General features: G+C 33.2%; 3 protein-coding genes across 3 annotated transcripts; all 3 read left to right on the forward strand.

Annotated features, from left to right (window-relative positions):
• Positions 1–4,771: 4,771 nt before the first annotated feature.
• LOC125826760 (plant UBX domain-containing protein 7-like) lies at positions 4,772–5,968 on the forward strand. Its single transcript, XM_049506096.1, has 2 exons — positions 4,772–5,588; positions 5,682–5,968. Exons 1-2 carry the CDS (start codon positions 4,790–4,792, stop codon positions 5,966–5,968), a joined length of 1,086 nt encoding a protein of 361 aa, XP_049362053.1. The 5' UTR covers positions 4,772–4,789.
• A 2,045-nt stretch (positions 5,969–8,013) lies between these two features.
• LOC125826538 (protein trichome birefringence-like 23) lies at positions 8,014–12,658 on the forward strand. Its single transcript, XM_049505891.1, has 3 exons — positions 8,014–8,575; positions 9,471–9,757; positions 11,479–12,658. Exons 1-3 carry the CDS (start codon positions 8,335–8,337, stop codon positions 12,253–12,255), a joined length of 1,305 nt encoding a protein of 434 aa, XP_049361848.1. The 5' UTR covers positions 8,014–8,334; the 3' UTR covers positions 12,256–12,658.
• Positions 12,659–13,221: 563 nt separating this feature from the next.
• Positions 13,222–16,406, forward strand: LOC125826539 (high mobility group B protein 13-like). Its single transcript, XM_049505892.1, has 8 exons — positions 13,222–13,699; positions 14,293–14,415; positions 14,503–14,777; positions 14,863–14,971; positions 15,054–15,119; positions 15,217–15,387; positions 15,485–15,664; positions 16,075–16,406. The coding sequence occupies exons 1-8, from the start codon at positions 13,244–13,246 to the stop codon at positions 16,195–16,197; spliced, it is 1,503 nt and encodes a 500-aa protein (XP_049361849.1). The 5' UTR covers positions 13,222–13,243; the 3' UTR covers positions 16,198–16,406.
• The last annotated feature ends 2,941 nt before the right edge of the window (positions 16,407–19,347 follow it).

A 19,347-nucleotide genomic window follows, 5' to 3' on the forward strand; every position in this document is an offset into this window, starting at 1 on the left:
CATACTTGTAACCTTTCTTTTTTGTTTTACTTCTTTACTCCCATTTGCAGACTGTGGCGTATCGTAGTCATGGAATATGATGATCAATCTGCTTATTGCATTATTAGAGATAATACTTACATGTCGTGTTATCGTTTTCTCTTGGGATATCTCCATGCTTTTTTGTGGTTTTAATTTTTGTCTTGAATTTGATTTTCTTGTTGTGGTTGCTATGAATATTTGTTGCACTATAATTTTTTCTATAATTATGTAAATATAAGGCATTCTCAACAAAAAAAACATGTAAATAAGGACCGGTCCATTAATGGTTTTCTAAATAGCACAAAGATACCAAATAACTAAACTATTGATGCTACACCTATAACATTATCTAAATGTTATGATTACTTTTTAGGTCAATTTATTGCATTCACGACGACTTCTGTCATCGTGTTTCATAGGATATGATTAAAGGATGCTTTGTTAGATGGTTAGATATCATGTCATTTGATTGGCTTACAATGAATAAGATTATTTTATTTCCTTCTTTTATTGTGCTACAAGATTTTTCATAAGCGAATTAAACTTAGCATATTGATTTTGTACAAGTATCTTTGATAGTAAATCATATGTTAAAAGTAGGATACAAGTAGCTTATCGAGGTTATAATTGCTAATGAAACTCTTCAAGGATGTAGTGTAATGCCGGACCAAACAACCTATCTCTAAAGCTTTTATGTATTTTAGAGAAAATACTCTAGCAATATTGGCATAGCTTCTAGCATTGTTATTGCACAGCAACAAAATCTATAAAAAGTTACTTAGAGAATAGGGTCCATGCTCAAAAATTGAAGAAAAAATTATGAAAAAAGTGATTGTCAATGATTTGTAGTTCATCAAAGCTCTTCTATAGCTATCAACAAATATGAGAAGGTGGGATGGTTGAGCAAGAAGTTGCCTCTTATAATTTTACCATTTAAAGAAGGGAAAAAGGACAAATATACCCCCGAACTATCGAAAATGGTATACAAATATCCTTTGTTATACTATTGAGACACTAGAGCCAATGCCCTTCTCTCTAATGGAAAGACACGTGTCGTCATCCTATGCATCTACCCTTATTATTCACTAATTTCTAAACCCACAACCCGAATTAAAAAGACCTGCCCAAATAACCCCCTAACCCACCCATTAAAAAGATCATCTCCTAAAAAAAGAACGGGAAAAAAACCCTTTTAACACTGGAGTCCCAACCAATTACCACCACACTCCTCCGTCAACTCCGTCGACAACCACCCTCTCCTCCTTTTTAGATCAAGTTCACACTTGTTGCTGCATGTAAACTTTCAATGTCGCCGACTTAATAATTTCCTTCAAGATTCAATAGAAACAAGTCAATGGAAGGATCCATTTCTAAGTAAACATACGTTTGGACATGGATCCATATAATGAATATTTTTAAAATTGAAATAATGAATTAGTTTGATAAATAAATATTTTACTGTTCAAAATTTTGAAGAAAAAGAAACTCTGCACAATATGCTGAAAAGGGTTAAAATGTCTTTTTTTGGTGTGAATTTGTACCGTTCTACGACATCGGAGTATGATAGTCACCGTTAACGGCGGAGCGAGAAGCAGAGGGAAGAACTTGATGTTAAGGTGATTCCGGTTGATACATTAAAAGTCGTTCTTCTCTACCTGAACCTTTATTGTCAAAAAAACCTCCGATGAGCTCATGGAAGGCACCTCAGGCGAATTAGAAAAAGAGATCTTTCAGACAAGGTTGAAATGCAAAGTAATGAAGTTGAACACAATGAAAAACAAAAGCCTCAACCACCGTCACCTCATATGCCGCCGTCGCTACTAACGGAGCTATCACCTACGGTGGAACAGCCTTAGAAGCTTCAACGGAGAAAGAGTGGCACGAAGGAATTAGCCACCTCCGCCTCATATGACGCCGTTCAAAATGCGGGAGATGAATTTTGTTCCCTCCGATGATTTCATCAGGATAAGGACCGCGCAGCTCGCCGGACCTTGAAGATGTTGACGTTGACGTTGACAATGTGGGTTAGGGGTTATTTGGGTGGGTCTTTTTAATTCGGGTTGTGGATTTAGAATTTGGTGAATAATAAGGGTAGATGCATAGGATGATGACACGTGTCCTTCCGTTAAAGAGAAGGGCATAAATGCTCCACTTTTTTAACGACAGGGGCTCTAGTGTCTCAATAGTATAACGAAGGGTATTTGTATACTATTTTCGATAGTTCGGGGATATATATGTCCTTTTTCCCTTTAAAAAATATCCTTCTTTTTGGATTGCCTAAATACTCAGTCTGTTGCACTCATGCTCAAGCCCAGATTGGAATAATCAAGAAATTAAGACACTCACTCAAAGCTTGCTCTAACTTTTATTCCAACACAAATGGTTAACATATCTTCTAAAAGCATTGGATGTTTATCTCTATTCTTCCATCAACAAAGACACACCATATTTTCATAAATTTAGAAATATTCTCTTATTTAGAATTTTAAAAGACTTCTCTTTGATTTTTCTCTATCTTCACATCTACGTACTGCAAATTCAGGTTATGTTTTTCTCAAATTTTCCCTAATGTTCTTTTGGTACTCTTAATTTTTTTTAGTTCAATGGGTTAAATTCACGCCTACTGTCATTATTCTTCTTCCAAAATCTCTCTTCAATGTTAAATTAGGCAAAGATCAGAGTTGCAGCTATGTTGAAGATCTTGCACTTTCTGAAATCTTCATTATAGTAATACTTTTTTGTTGAATAAGTGATATTTATAATTCATGTTACAATACAATGAAGAATGAAAAATAAACATTAGTTACTACAACACCTCTCTTTTTACGGAGTACTATAAATGTGGGGCTCATAGAATTGGTATAATATATTGGGAGAGATGAGCCATAGGTTCATCTAATAAAAAATTTCTTGTAATTGAGATCAAACTTTTTAATTATGTGTTCGAAGAGAGGGGTCAAGTCAACAATGAATATTTATGAAGAATGTGGTGCGAGCTTTTATAAGTTTACTCATTTGAAGTAATGTATGCAAAGTCATTGAGTCGAGGTGTCTTGTGTGTGCTTGTTGTTGTATATCTCTTGCCCTATCTCTATTACTTGTGTTGTTAACATGCCAGTTACTTAGCTCTATCAAAAGTGCGCCTCAATCACACCTTTTAATCTTGGTGGTTTGAGACTCTCCGTGGTTCCCTTCCTCCTCAAATACAAATGTAACTTTTCTTTTTGTTTATTAACATACAAGCACTTTGGTCTAGGTTCTCCATGGATTAGAACATTTTAAAAATATTTTACTCTTGATATTTTGCATAAACAGAGGCCATTTGTATGTCATGTAGATAACTGCCAGTCAAACTACCTTAAATAAGATCACTTGACAAGACGACGTCTCTTGTAGCACCAAGAGAAGTTGTTTGAGTGTTCACATAGAGAGTTTCCACCAACATATATATTGTGTGAAATATATGGATCCAAGCAAAATATAAGAAGAATATTAAGTGGGATAAAAACGAGTATACTCTTTTTGAGTCAATTATACAGAAATGAAGGAATTAATTATACCACCCCCGATATAAATATCATGTTCAATCAAGCACCATAATATATCTTGTGGTTAATCTTAGTGAAATTACCTTATCAACTGTGAGTCCATCTGTTTTCTGGATTCTATGCTAAATTTTCATCACTCATTTTCTTCCTTTGGATTTTCATTAATGTTTATTCTTTATGTTGTACATTATTTTATTTCGTCATTTTCAAGTTGTATACAAGTATAAACAACTATATTATCAATAATATAGACCACATATGGTGTGGAAGAATACAATCAACTCAACTTGTCAAACAAAACTTTCCTTTTTTCCAGAAGTATTCTAATGCGTGCAATGACTGAGCTTGAGGAAGTTTTACATTCATGATTGACTAATTTTAGCTTTAATCATTCCTGGACTACACTAACGTAGCCACTAATCTTACTTGTTATTTGTGACTCCTAGACTTACTGTAATTTCCATTTTGCTACATATGAGTGATTTTTGATATAATGGTATGTCATATTTACACTTTGGATTAAGTACTTTATATAATTGTACTATTTTTACCTATATTGTTTATTTGTTAATTGCAACATTGTAAATCTACAGGACGTTAATTAATATTATCATGATATTTTCTCTCTGAGTTAATACATTAAGATTGAGGACAGTAAAACAAGGTTGATTTATCATGATTACCGTGAAGTGTATTTGATAATATTGATTTATCATAATTATCGTGAAGTGTATTTGGTAATTGTGATGTGGTATAATTTTCTAAAAGTATGTTTTATTTGTTGATTTTGATATAAATTATTCATAAAAAATTTCAAAAGCTATAAAGGAACATGCTATATTGTCGCAATAGTGATTTGAAGAGTAATACCAACTCTCTGAGTATATCTACGTTCTAGATATAAGGAACGTGCTATGTCAATTGTCACAATATTGTTTGAAGATTTTGTACTAGGAAGAAAACAACAATGTGGTCCCAAGATATCTAATCTAGTATATAATAAATAATTAGTAATCCTAAATTGTCTAGGAGACGAATTTTATATTTGTTACGTTTCTTTAGTTTACCATAAATAAAAATAAATATTTCCTAATCAAAATCAAACTATGTTTTTCCTATTTATAATTAAACTGGGTTCGAAACTTTTATAAATACATGGGCTACTCTTATCCTAACACAACAATAATATATTCAGTGTAATTTCAGTACGAAATCAAAGCATGGCTTCCGTACCATCGTCCCAAGATATGTTAATTTCTTCTTTCCTTGATATCGCCGTCGATCAAACCGTCGATACTGCCCGGGAATTTCTTCAAGCAACAAATTGGAGTCTGGAGGAAGCAATTCAACGTTTTTTCTCCGGAAACAACAATGGAGGAGCAGAAGCAGCAGCAGAATCGTTCAATTATTCGCCATTAATCGAAGAAAATCCAACACTCTGGGAATCGGACGATGTACGTCTGCCATTACCGGTAAGACGGGAAGTTCTTTACGGTGAAAATTCAGGACTATACGAAGATGAGAGAGAACAAATCTCGTCTTCTACTTTTGACTCATATGACAATAATACCCTTTCTGTTCTGTTTCGTCCTCCTTATGAATTGTTATACAATGGACCATTTGATCACGCGAAAGAAGCTGGCGCAAAGCGGAACAGATGGCTTTTAGTGAATGTGCAATCCAGGAGTGAATTCGCCTCAGACACGCTTAATCGAGATACCTGGGCTAATGATATCGTTGCTCAGATGATCGAAAACAACTTCGTGTTTTGGCAAGAGGGAGACCATACAGAGGAAGGGCGAAAAGTTTGTACTTACTATAAATTAGATTCCAGGCCTGTGATATTAGTGATTGATCCTATAACAGGTCAAAATATGCGTTCCTGGAACGGAATGGTTCAGCCTGAGACGTTGCTTGAAGATGCTATGACTTTTATTGATCGTACTCCTTCAGAGTATCATTCAGATCTACTCAGAAAACAATTTGACAGATTAACTCATCTCGATAGAATTGAAGAAGGTACTGAGGAAAAGGAAAAGGAAATTACTAGTGAAGAAGAAGAAAATGATCAAAATGAGAATACGAATACGATTTATCTTCCTCTGCCTGAAGAACCTAATCGGAGTTTGATTGACAAAAATTTGGTCTGTAGAATCGCGATTCGTCTTCCTGATGGACGTAGAATTCAGAGGAATTTCATGAAAACTGATCCGATTAAGTTGTTATGGTCTTTTTGTTCAACTCAATTTGAAGAAGCAAAAACAAAGGCATTTCGATTCAGACAAGCAATGCCAGGGCCAACTAAGTTTTGGGCAAGTAATTTTTGGACTTGTGATAGTAACTTAACTTTTGAGGAGTCGGGTTTAGACAATTCTGTTATTGCACTAGTAATGATATAGATTTTTATTTTTACACATAGGAAGTCGAAGTAGCGCATGTTACAACTATTTCTTTGTTGTTTTTTTTGAATTGATTGAATTATTAGCTTTTTTTTTTCTTCGAATATAATATATATATATATTTTATTATTATTTTTTTGTTTATATTATTGTTTTTACGACGATGAACAAACTTACTACTAGTAATAAAAAGACGATAGAGGATTATATTTGATTTGTTTTGATCCTACTTGTAAATAGAAAACAAATCTATATGTATTAGACTATAGAACCAAAAGAACCAAATTCTACGTTTGAAAGGTGTTAGGTTACTATAGAATCAAATTATACATTTTAAAAGTGCTAGATTATTAGAGAATACTGGTGTATTGTAGATTAGACTTTGCTTTTTCGCTTCCGAAGCTATAACATATCAGCAGCAATGCTAGCTCGAAAAGGGCAGAATTGTAGCTTGAGGGTGAGAGGAAGGAGCTCTCTTTCAAGAGCCTCTTTTGTTGGGCTTGGCGGCTCCAATTGCAGGCCAGATTCAGATCCCCATGTTCAACATGAGGAATGGCTGGCGGAGCATCATGATTTTCTTTATGTTAAAGTACCACGTGATTATAAAAAACTGTTGCTACATACAAAATATCAATATTTATTACTCTTACAATCCTTCTTTTTCACTCTTTCAGGATTAAAAATATAATAAAATTTAATTAGATCGAAAATCATTTAAATTAACAATAAATGCTCATTGCTAACTCGAAACTTGTACGTGAGACATGGTTTTTATGTTGCAATCTGGGGTTTTTTTCTTCATTAATTAGCTATTTTCACTGGCTTGTTATGGTAAAATTTAATAATAGTTTGTTATGTACAAAATTTGCAAACATGCCAAAAATGAGCACTCGTGTATACTCAGTTATCATTTTCTTTTGTTGGTAAAATAATGTATCAACTAAACAATTATACTACCACATTAGGTAAGGGGCATAAAACTATATTATATAAAAGACAAAAAAGTATATCTGTCAATGATAATAATGTAACCCCATATTTTTGAGTCCTTCATATTGAAGAAAACAGAACCAATCACCAAAATGACACATCATTAAATGCATTTTTCTTTTAATTATTTCATTCCATAAAAGATCGTGCACGGTAGAATGCATTTGTGGGTGATGTCCCCAATAGGATGCAAATATATACTTATTTCCTCCTATTTTTACATTTTTCAAGTTCTGGTGACTTGAACCGATAACTTTAGGATCGGAGGTGGAGGGTATTTAGCATTTGAGCGATTTCCTTTTATCTAGATGTAAATACTTCTTTGTGAGCTTGTTTTTATTTGTTGTTGATGAATTTTCATAATTTAGATTTTTTAAAAAAAATTATGTTAATTTTTATTATATATGATGATATTAATTAAACTTAAACAAAGAAGTAAATTTTATAGAATTGATCCAACTTATTTGAAACTAATACATTATTGTTATTGTATTTTAATATTAACGAGTAACGACAAAAAGATTGGAATGGATACCCTACCTAATTCAAATTAAATTAAATTATTTTATATAAAGTTTTTCTTGTTGTTTATTCAAAAGATCCAATAATGTATATATTATTAGGCATCTCAAGGCAATTATAGATCCTACAAGGCAATTTTAATTGGTCATAAAAATCATTATTTTATGTATTTGTTTTCTTATGAATTTAGATGCAAAGAGTCCCAATGGTCATATAAGAAATATTGAATTAGCTTTCTGAGGTTAAATTAAGTTTAATTCTTAAAATTCATAATATGATATCAGAACAAGATTTTCTTTTAAAGAAAAAATAAAAAAATAATGAAACTCAAAGATAACGTAACTCAAAAAGAAAAATGCAAAAGGTGATTAATGAAAAATTGAATAATGAAATAGTCGGGAATGATGAAATAGCCAACCGACTGAACTATTATTCTCAACATTACTAAACAGGGCTTGGACACTTCTTTGGGACTACTTTTTATAATTTTTAAATCTGTTTTAGATCTAGAATATATGTATACAAAAAATAAAAATAAAAATTGGTGATAAGGAACACAAATTAAAATATTCTCTTGTTTCTTCTCTGTCTGTGAATGTCCAACTCCAAACCAAAATTCAATTGTTTAACATTTCTTCATCATGTGCTTTTGTAATCAGCTACTTGTCACTCCTTACACTCAAGATTTGTCGGTTACTTCAACTTGTATTTAATACTGTATAATCATCAATACCTGTTTTTTCACTTAAAAGGTTGATACCCTTTTGAAATATTTAGCTAAAGATTACATTTTTATGAATTTTCATTGAAGATCTTTGGCTATACTGATAGAGAAGAGCTAAGAAGAAGTGGGTATGCTGAAAAAAATGCTATTTCATTGGAAATCTTGGTGGAAATCTGTTTACAAGCAAAATCACTTTGTTTTGAAGTTGGGTTTTTCGATTCTCCTTGTGGGTCTTGCTTTTAGGCTTTTATTTTCAAGATCTGATGTGATTTCTGAAGTTCAAGAAACCCCTTTTGTTCAAAAGACTCTATTTTCACCGCCTCCTGTTTCTTTCAGTTTGCCTGAGATTGCAGATCAGAATGGTCCTGAAGGTATTTCAGCTTTTTCCCAATTCTTGGATTTGTAGTTTAGAGTATGTAATGTATTTGAATGTGATTAGGGAAGGTAAATGCTTAATGATCATTTATTGTTCTTAAGGAAGAAGAGTTGCATGATTGAGAAATGTGATAATTTATGTACTTTTGGATCTGTTATAGTTATAATGTTTATGTTTATATTTCTTATATATCCATTATACAAATGAGTAGTCTGTGCAGTGTATTCTTCACTCATTGAGCTATGATCATGGAATCTCTGCTTTTTCCCCTTCCTTTTAGTGGTTTCTGGATTATCTTGTCCTTGATTTTAGCGTCTCCTTGGCTTTGGTTATTGTATTATTTGTTGTTGCTACTGTTATCTTCTCCATTTGTTTTCAGTATGGATTCTTCATTACTATATTTGCTTTACATGCTGTATTTTTTAATATGCTTTACTTGAGCTGAGGGTCTATTGGAAATGGTCTCTAAGGTTGCGCAGACACCACCTTCCCTAGCATCACTCGTGGGATTATAGTGGATATGTTGGTGTATTTAGTGGTTCTGGTTCTTAGGAGTGCAGTTTATTAGCTTTAATTTTTGTGACTGAGTAAGTTAAAATGTGCAACTAAGATGCCTTATTATTGGTTTGTATTTCATTTGGTATGGAGCCTGGGTGGTTTCCTGGTGGGGAGCTCGAAATGATTGAAATTGTTACAAGTGTTAAAGTTGACAGGGTACATAGTACTACACTTTGTTTGATTTGCGTAGCTTGCACCACGTCATAGTAGGTTATAGATTTGTTGGCTGGTTCTTTAGTTGTTTTCCCTTTATAGTATGTCTTATTTTGGAATATCAAGTTTGTTATCTCTGTCGTCACATGGTGCCGTTTGTTTCCTTGGCTGTGCTATAGAGCAAGCAGGGACGTGTAATCTTTTCATCGGAGATTGGATTCCTGATCCAGCTGGTCCTGTTTACACGAATGAGACATGCAAATTTATTGAAGACCATCAGAATTGTATGAAGAATGGCCGACCAGATAACGGTTATCTTTACTGGAGGTGGAATCCACGAAATTGCAAGTTGCCTCGGTTAAATCCACTCAAGTTTCTTCAATTTATGAGAAATAAAACATGGGCATTAATTGGTGATTCAATATCAAGGAACCATGTCCAATCATTTCTTTGCGTACTCTCAAAGGTAGCAAGTTACAATCATTGTCAATAGCTCTAAATTGTTTGTGTAAGTTTTGGTTGTTCTTTTGCCATGTTTCCACCATGATTTTGCATTGGCATTGATCAAGTAACAAAATGATCGTTTTGATCGTCATTGCTTGGATTATCTTTTTCCTTCAAGGCATGATACATTCTGCTCGCTTGTCTTGAATAAGTTAGCGCTTAAATTTTTGCCTAGGACATTTTTGGTTATCCAATTGGTACAAATTAATGAAATGAGGATTATGATGTTCCATTCCCATGTTTGGTATCCTTGATTATGTTCGCTCCGTGCCACCGAAAATGAACCGTCCAACTTGTGTTGTTGAAGAATGTGGTGGAGAAAAGTTTGTCCAGAAGTAGAAATGAACTGATACAGCTTTCTATAGTAATAAAAAAATGCATCGGAGCTTTCTATTTTTTTTAAAAAAAGTGGGCAGCATTTGGGGCAGCCCAAGAAGAAAAGTCAGTCAATTTGGAATGGATGTAGTATTTGTTTTGAATCTCGTTAAATTAGGTGTTTCAAACATTAAAGTGCATGTGTGTAACTTTATATTGCATGGAAGCTGTTACTGGGAGATAGCGTGAATGTTATCTGTTGAATATTTTAAATCACCATTATAATATTGCCGGAGTATTTCCCTCAGTAAGAACAGTAATCATACTTTCTGAAGAGATGCTTACTGGTTTCTTTCAACTTAATTTTTAGTTGAAGCCTTAAAATCTTCCTCGGTGTTCATGTTTTTTCTTGCTTCCCACCATTTTGGTCTCTGCTAGGAAATGTTTGTAACCGGTTAATTATTGAGCTATCAAGTTTGGTTAGCTTTACTTGGGTACCGAAAGCCAACTAGATTCATGGTAACAGGTTTCAGCACACACTTATTGAAGACCTTATATTAGAGTAGTTGAAGTAAGGAGCCTCCTGTGTAAAGTGTAAGATGTTAGTATCATCTTGGATTTTTCAGAAGATCAGACTGCTTATATGAAGATTTGATAAATAAAAGTCAGTTTAGCACAGAAACTATTTTTTTTTTTTTGATGACAAGGGAAACCCGCAGCCGCTACCCTTTTGGGTGCGCACAGGGTAAAACCCCCGCTCCTATGCAATAGCTCGCAAACCACATAGGAGAGGTAACCCGCACTAGGCAAGCCCGGTGTGACGAGCTCGACCCAGAAGGCAAACCCCTTGCTATAGTGTTATATAACTAAGGTATCTATTAACTTTTCGATCTTGGATGTGACTTTCGGCCGTAATGGATGGTTCACTCATGCTGGTCAACCAGTGAGCCTATTAATTGCTTGCAAAAGTTTCTAGTCAACAACAACATACCCTGTGTAGTCTCACAAGTGGGATATAGGGAGGGTAGGATCTACCCGGACCCTATCCCCTTACTTTGTGGAGCATAGAGGCTGTTTCCAATAGACCCTCGGCTCAAAAAAGAAGTTTTCGAAGCAAGGAAGTGATTTGTAGGGTATAATCACTCAATCGTTGCTAGACACTGAGTGATTATGAGATACTAGTCATCTGTCATTTGTAATTTCTTGTATAATTTTATCAGCAGGATTTGATGCTACTATTTGAATGTTCTGATTTTGTGAACTGGTCGCTCTTCTAACTGTATGTTTGTGCTATTGTTTTTAAAAAAAATTGTAGCTATAGGTTTCTTCTTGAGTCAGCTTGTTGATTGTTAAATGATGCTATTTCAGGTAGAGGAAGCTGTTGAAGTATACCATGACAAGGAGTACCGATCCAGGAGATGGTTATTCCCCTCGTACAACTTCACCGTTTCAGTAATTTGGTCCCCCTTTCTGGCAAAGGCAGATATATTTGAAGACTACAATGGAGTTTCCACAGCTGAGATTGAACTTCATATCGACAAACTTGATACGAGTTGGACAGATCAGTTTAAGGATTTTGACTATATGATATTTGCTAGTGGTGAGTGGTATGTCAAAACTGCAATCTACTATGAAAACAATACAGTATTGGGCTGTCACTACTGTCCCAAAAAGAACTTTACTGAGCTTGGTTTCAACTTTGCGTACCGTAAAGTTCTTGGTAATGTTTTCAACTACATCCTCTCATCAAATCACAAAGGCATGATCTTTTTCAGGACCGCGACACCAGACCATTTCGAAAATGGTGAGTGGTTTAGCGGAGGAAATTGTAAAAGAACAAAACCAGTGAAGGAAGGTAATTTCAGTTTGAGTGAGGTCAACAAAATTCTACATGAAATTGAGTTGGAGGAAATCGGAAAGGCTACAGCTAAAGCTTCTGAGAAGGGTTTGAATCTAAAACTTTTCGATGTAACTAGCCTTTCATTAATGAGGCCCGACGGGCATCCAGGTCCATACAGGCATTTCCAGCCATTTGCAAAAGATAAGAATGCAAAAGTCATCAATGACTGCTTGCATTGGTGTTTGCCTGGACCTATAGACGCCTGGAACGATATGCTAATGGAGATGGTGTTGAATGGTCAATGAGATGAACTTGTGAAATGTAAGTTGTTTTCTTGAGAAAAAAGCAAGGCTAGCTCACTGGGATGAACATTGCTTGTTTATCTCTACTCTGTGATGTGAATACTAAAGATTTAAGGCACACAACAGGTGCTCCTCGCGACTATGTTCCACGGATGATGCATCAGTTTGCCAATATATAGATTTTTTCAATTAGGGAAGTTCATCTTGATTGCAATGTTATTACCTGATTCTCATATACATGATTTTCCAGGAATCTGTAGTGGGAATTCTTTTTTCTTTCTTTTGGGATTTGGAAATATTTATTTCTAGAGTTCTGAATCAAATGAGAATTTGATGTTGGTCAGTAACAAGATTGTGTTGTATGTACACTTTGTACTTATAATAAAAATTTGCAAGTCACAACTAAGGTAATTTGGTGCAGTTTTTATCTTATTCTTTGATATTCCACAGTTTGGAATGATTAAACAGAATTATAAGATGATTTCTTTCTATTGGTTCAAATTTTGGTGAACGGAGTTACTCGTGCTTGTGCTGGTTGGGGTAGCATGTATTATGTTAAATCGTTTTATGTGGGTAGAAAAAGAATAAGGGAGTTTATAGGCTAGCGTTTGGTCATAAATTTTGAAAATTTACCTTTAATTTTTTTGTTTGACCATGAAGTTGATCAGATTTCGAAAATCTGATCTTCAAATATTTTCAATTGAATGAAGCTAGATTTAAGTTTTCTATTGAATGATGCTTCTAAGATTTTTCCTATTTAAGAGTGTTTAGAAGGATATTAGCAAACCAAATCTAATTCAGCTAACGGTAAAGTTTATTAAATTCTTTACTTTATGAAACTTGGAACCTAAAGTGCACTTTTGAATTTGAAAAAACTAGCCGTTGGGTCTCCATTTTCCTATATAAAGCCCCATTCTTTCACAAAACAAATACCATTAAAAAGATTTTGCTTTTTTAGGTTAAACCTTTTTTTCTTCAAGCCCCCTAAGCCATGGCTACTGTTGCTGAAATGACTCTTCCCTCCGACGCTGTCCCCGCGAAGAAGGGGAAGTCTAGGAAGGTGCTGAAGCAGAAAAAACAGTCGTCGAACGAAGCCAATATACTGGCTGGAACTGTAGTTCAGCCGCCTTCCGTGGTGATGCCTGTGGATGATTCTGCTAAAGAGAATGTTGATCCACAATCCCAGAAGAAATCGAACAAGAGGGGGGCCTCAAAGGCGGTGAAGCAGCAGATGGAGCAGAGTTCTTTTGAGAAAGAGTTGCTAGAAATGCAAGAAAAGCTTAAGAAGACGACACTTGAGAAGGAGCAGACTGAGGAAATGCTGAAGGCTAGAGAGGAAATGCTGAAGCAGAAGGAGGAAGAGCTTGAAGCGCGAGGTAAAGAGCATGAGAAGCTTCAGACTGAACTCAAAAAGCTGCAGAAAATGAAAGAGTTCAAACCAACCTTGGTATGTTTGTTGAATCTCGTCTTTTGATATCATATGCAAATCTAGAATTTGAAGTTTATAGATTTTTGAATTCTAAAAAAAGACAACTTACTTGATTCTCGATAAATTACAACAACTACATACCGTGTAATTCCACTAGTGGGGTCTGGGGAGTGTAGTTAGCTCGGGGAGGTAGAAAGTTTGTTTTTGATAGACCCTTCGCACAAGAAAAGTCATATCAAAGTAGATCGAAAAAGAAATCAAAGCTATTGAGTTTTTGATAAATTGTTCATATATCTATTAAGTTGAGTCTCAGCTAAAGCTACTGGATTCTGCAGAACTTGTTACCGGTTCTCTAGATCTGCCCCTGTTTGATTTGATCCTTTTGAAGCATTATTTGTATCAAAGATTACATTTTTATCATTTGGGGATTGAGATGCCGTAGATTTGTATATTTCATTCGTTCTTGTTTGTATGTTCTTTCTACAATTTGCGTACATTTTACCCTCCTTAAACCACCCCCGCAGTGGGGGATTACACTGGTCAATGGTTATGCTGTCGTTTGTAACTAGTTTGTTTCAAAGCTGACATTTTTAATTTCCAATTTTCATTAGAACTTCCCTATTGTGCAATCGCTGAGAGACAAAGAGGAAAAGAAAGAGAAGAAAAAGGTGGATCCTTCAAAGAAAAGGCCGGTTCCGCCATATCTATTGTGGTGCAAAGACCAATGGAATGAGGTAAAATGTGAAGAAGGGTTCATCAATCTCAATTGAAATGTTCTTTTTAGTATTATTGGTTTCTAAATGGGGATTGGGTTATTTCAGGTGAAAAAAGCTAATCCAAATGCTGAGTTCAAGGAGATGGCCAATTTATTGGGTGCTAAGTGGAAAACAATAAGTGCAGAAGAGAAAAAGCCTTATGAGGAAAAATACCAAGCTGAGAAAGAAGTATACTTGAAAATCGTTGGAATGGAGAAGCGCGAACATGAAGCGATGAGACTCTTGGATGACGAGCAGAAACAAAAGACAGCTATGGAGTTACTTGAACAATACATTCAATTTCAGCAAGAAGCAATAGTGAATGAAAACAAGAAGAAAAAGTAAAATTCACTTTCTCTGAGTCTATTTATTTGGTGCTTAAGAACTTTAAATCTTATATTCGCCTCGTTAATTCATGTTATATAGGAAAGAAAAGGACCCCTTGAAACCAAAACAACCTTTATCAGCATTTTTCCTGTTTACAAATGAGCGTCGAGCTGCTCTACTTGCTGAGAACAACAACAATGTGAAGGAGGTAAAGATTCATGATGAGTTTTGTTGTGTGCAATCTTTCTTGGAATTTCATTAAATTTCTAAATTAGTACTTCCATTTCTAGGTGGCGAAGATTACTGGTGAAGAGTGGAAGAACATGACAGAGCAACAAAAAGCACCCTATGAGGAGGTAATTTTTACTTAAATTTTGGAGAATTGAAACCCCTTTTGTCTGGTTGTTTCTTATTTTAGAAGCTTATAGACATGTTTTCGCACGATATATGTAGATGGCAATGAAGAAAAAGGAGAAATATTTGCAAGAAATGGAAGTTTATAAGAAGAAGAAAGATGAAGAAGCTGCTGAACACATGAAGGAAGAGGAGGAATCGATGAAACTCAAGAAGCAAGAAGCACTTCAATTGCTCAAAAAGAAAGAAAAGACAGAAAATTTGATCAAGGTTTGTCTAGCCATTCTTGATACAATTTCTGATTAGGCTTTTACAAAAGTTGAGTTAAGCTGATTGATTGGTTTGTTATGAATGTGACTTCTGGCAGAAAACGAAAGAAAATCGCCAAAAGAAGAAACAAAAGGATGACAATGTGGATCCTAACAAACCAAAGAAGCCTGCTTCATCATTCTTTCGTTTCAGTAGAGAAGAAAGAAAGAAACTAGTCGAAGAGCGTCCTGGAATTAACAATTCTACCATTAATGCTCTCATTTCACTGAAATGGAAGGTAGAATTCCTTTTTGACACGACTTTCACCATTTCGGTATTTTCTGTAACAACCTCTTTACTCCCAAGGTAGGCAAGGTTTGAGTACATTTTTACCCTCTCCAGACCCCACTTACGTGGGATTACACTGCATATGTTGTTGTGTGTTCCATGTGACTGTAGGATTGCTTTGTGCATCGGACCACACCCTTTAGTGTGTGTGGGGACAAATCTTGGAGAAACTGTAAAGTTGTTACCTTAACTATAGGCCGAGCTGTGTAATCCGTCATTCATGCTTGGATAAGGATAGATTGTTTACACTTACACCCCTCACTCCATTGGGGTGCGACCCTTTCCCTTGCCCTGCATGATCGCGATGTTTTGTGCACCAGACTGTCTTTTGACGTATATTTACTATTTTTTGATGTGTAGGAATTGAGTGAAGAAGAAAAACAAGTCTGGACTAACGAAGCAGCTGAAGCGATGGAAGGATACAAAAAGGAAATGGAAGAATACAACAAAACTGCAGCTGAAAAGCAGAACAACAACAATTAGAAAATAGGTGCTGCTTAGAACAAGTTCAACTGGTTATGTTGAACATAGAAAATGCCTGCTAGTTAGAGTTGAAAACTTGAAATAGTCATTTCAATTTTTCTTCTTGTTAGTTCATTTCATTTGACTTCTTATGGATGACTTTGGATTTAGTCATACTTGCTGAGTTAATGTGATTGAAATAGCATAAAATTAATTCGTTCAATTCTTATTAAGTCGTTCAATTCTTATTAAGTTTATTTTTTTTTATTTTTTTATAAGTTCAAACGTTTTAACTAATGAACGTAGTCATGAAGTTATAACTGATATTTTTTATTCGTTCAAATGTTGACAACTAATGAACGTAGTCATGAAGTATAAATGACATTATATAAATGAAGCAATTATAGAGTATTATTATACATACATACATATGTATAAATTATATTTTATGGACTAATTTTATCACGCAATTCAAAAATATCTTGTTGTCATTATTGGGGAAGTGTTCCTCTTTTAATGCTCATTCATGTGAAACCGTTGGAAGTTTTTCAACAATTCAATAATGGATGAACCAACAAATAATTTTCGGCAATGGCGCAAGTGCGGTGGTAGTTGAGTGCCTTAATTATTTTAGTAGAGTAGTAAGAAAAAAAAATAAAAAAATATTTGCTACTGATATTGTTTGCTGGTATGTGCACGATTTTAAAACGCATCTTGTTCATGAAATTTTTCTTGACTCAACACATCACTAAATAAACTTAGTTAAAATTCTTACCTACTATCAACATGGCTAAAACATGAGGGGTTTTTTACTGGTCCAACTTATTAAAAGGAAATGATCATTTTTATGATATTATATAAGTAAACCTTACACAATTCTTTAGGGGTATTACCTACTCCGAATCTAAATTCATACTGTACTTCAAAACGAATTACTAATGTGTAAGTAAGGTTTACGTATATAATATCATAAAAATGATCATTTCTTTTTAATAAATTGGACCAGTAAAAATGAACGGAGGAAATAATAGAAATAATAGGAGAAACGAAGCGTGCAAGATTTTGGTAGAATTAACATCACTTTGGGAACATTACTTTTTAGTTGTGGGATAAAAGGAGTGACGCAATTCTTCTAATATATGGACAAAATATTACTTCATGTAATCATATTGTTTGCCATTTTCATGAGTTTCATCTCACTTGATTAATAATTCTTTATTAATAAAAAGTAAATATGTGGTATCATTCGAATATAGAGAGTTGATTTCTTGAGAAAATTGTGAATTAAGATATAAAAAATTTAAAAATTTTGAAATAAAATTTATATGTATAAAATTAAATAGAAGTATTATAGTGAATCATTCAAAAACAATATTGAAAGACATACAAAAAATTTACGATAAAAAAATTTCGTTGGTTCTCAAAAATTGGATGGTGTGCCAAACAATTGAGACGTAGGAAGTATGCAATAAATAATTTATTATATATATATATAACAATGTCTTAAATTAGTACTTTCTTTCTATTAATTTATAATAATGACATATTTTTTTAAATTTATTTAAAAAATAATGTCACCTTTCTATAATTAGAAATAACTTAATTTTAATATTTTTCTTTTACAGTGAATTGATTTATAACACACACATATTTTTATTTTATTTTAGATTACATATTTAAAAGACTTCTTTTCTTTCTCATACTTTATATGAAGTCGAACAATGCATTGATATAGAGGAAGCACTTCTTTTTTAAATCTTTGCACGGATAATCAAATCGATTTACTATTTATTTATTCTAATAATACAAACATTATCCATGATCACATGCACATTGGTTAGGAGTCGCATCGAAATTGTACATAGCACTTACAAGTTATGTTGTACTCACGAATCGATATTATTCTATTTCAAATCTTTTTTTATATTTGATACCTCTCAAGGAAAATATATATTCGATGGGTCAATGTTATATTAAAAGTTTTTTATTTAATATATAAAGATAATTTATTTATAGTTCAGTATGTAGTTTTCAAATCTCAAAACTATGTATTTAAAATTCTAACTTCGTATTTTCTGTGTGATAAAATCATAAAGGCCAAACTTGTTTAACTTTAGCAAATTGTTTTAATGAAATGAAAGTTTTTTTATGGAATGAAAATGACATTTTCCTAACTTCGAATCTCTTTACACTTTCAGCCACAATTCTTTCTTTATTTTATTTGCATAATTGTGTTTTTTGGTTGTTCGATAATCGGTTAGAATTACATAACTATTATAATGTAAAAATTAGTTATGAAGAAATTTATATATTATTTTATAAAATTCAGTTATTTAAATATTAATTATTTAATTTTTATACATCATGAACTAATATAGAAACACCCTCATAATTTATATGAATTTCTAAATTGTAAAAAAAAATATCGAATTAGGGTTATAAAATTTTATACGTAAGAAAATGCTACTAAATATGTTACTAGTATTTAGCTTCTATCTACAAATGAATGACTTAATTCTTATACGCAAGATCACCAATAATAAATTCAGATAAATCTGCTTTCGCCACTTCTAATAAGAACTTTGCAAAAAAAATACTTATAAATTAATTTATCGAGCTTATAAGTTTTCTCAAAACTCTCTTATTTACGTTTATATGTGAAAAAGTTGATTTTAAAACTACTATATATGCATTTGCTTTTGAAAATTCAAACTAATGGGGCCCTTAAATAACAAACACAAAATGGAAAGCAAATAAATACATAAATAGATAAATATTTCAACCAATCTTAAAATTGAATTCTCCATCATCAAATATGCCAAAACCCTATAAAACCACGGCGGAGAAATCTCATTTAAATTATTTGACCTGAAATAAATTGAATTAAAATGGGTTAAAATAAAAATCAAAACTCAATCCGTTTGATTTTTATTAAATTTTAATCAATTATTTATTTATTTTATAGATTTTGAATATCTAATAAAATTACTCTATTGTTTTAATTTAAGTATCTTACTTTCTATTTTGGTTATTCCAAAAAATAATGTCTCTTATAATGTCTCTTTCTATATTTACTATTTTTTTTTCTATTTCAACATCTTACACCATAAATTAAGACCACAATTTAAAGAATTACACACATCTTTAATCTAACACTATAACATTCAAAAG

The sequence above is a fragment of the Solanum verrucosum genome, unplaced genomic scaffold (genome assembly GCF_900185275.1).
Source record: "Solanum verrucosum unplaced genomic scaffold, falcon-dt-bn FXZP01000060.1, whole genome shotgun sequence".
Lineage (NCBI taxonomy): Eukaryota > Viridiplantae > Streptophyta > Magnoliopsida > Solanales > Solanaceae > Solanum > Solanum verrucosum.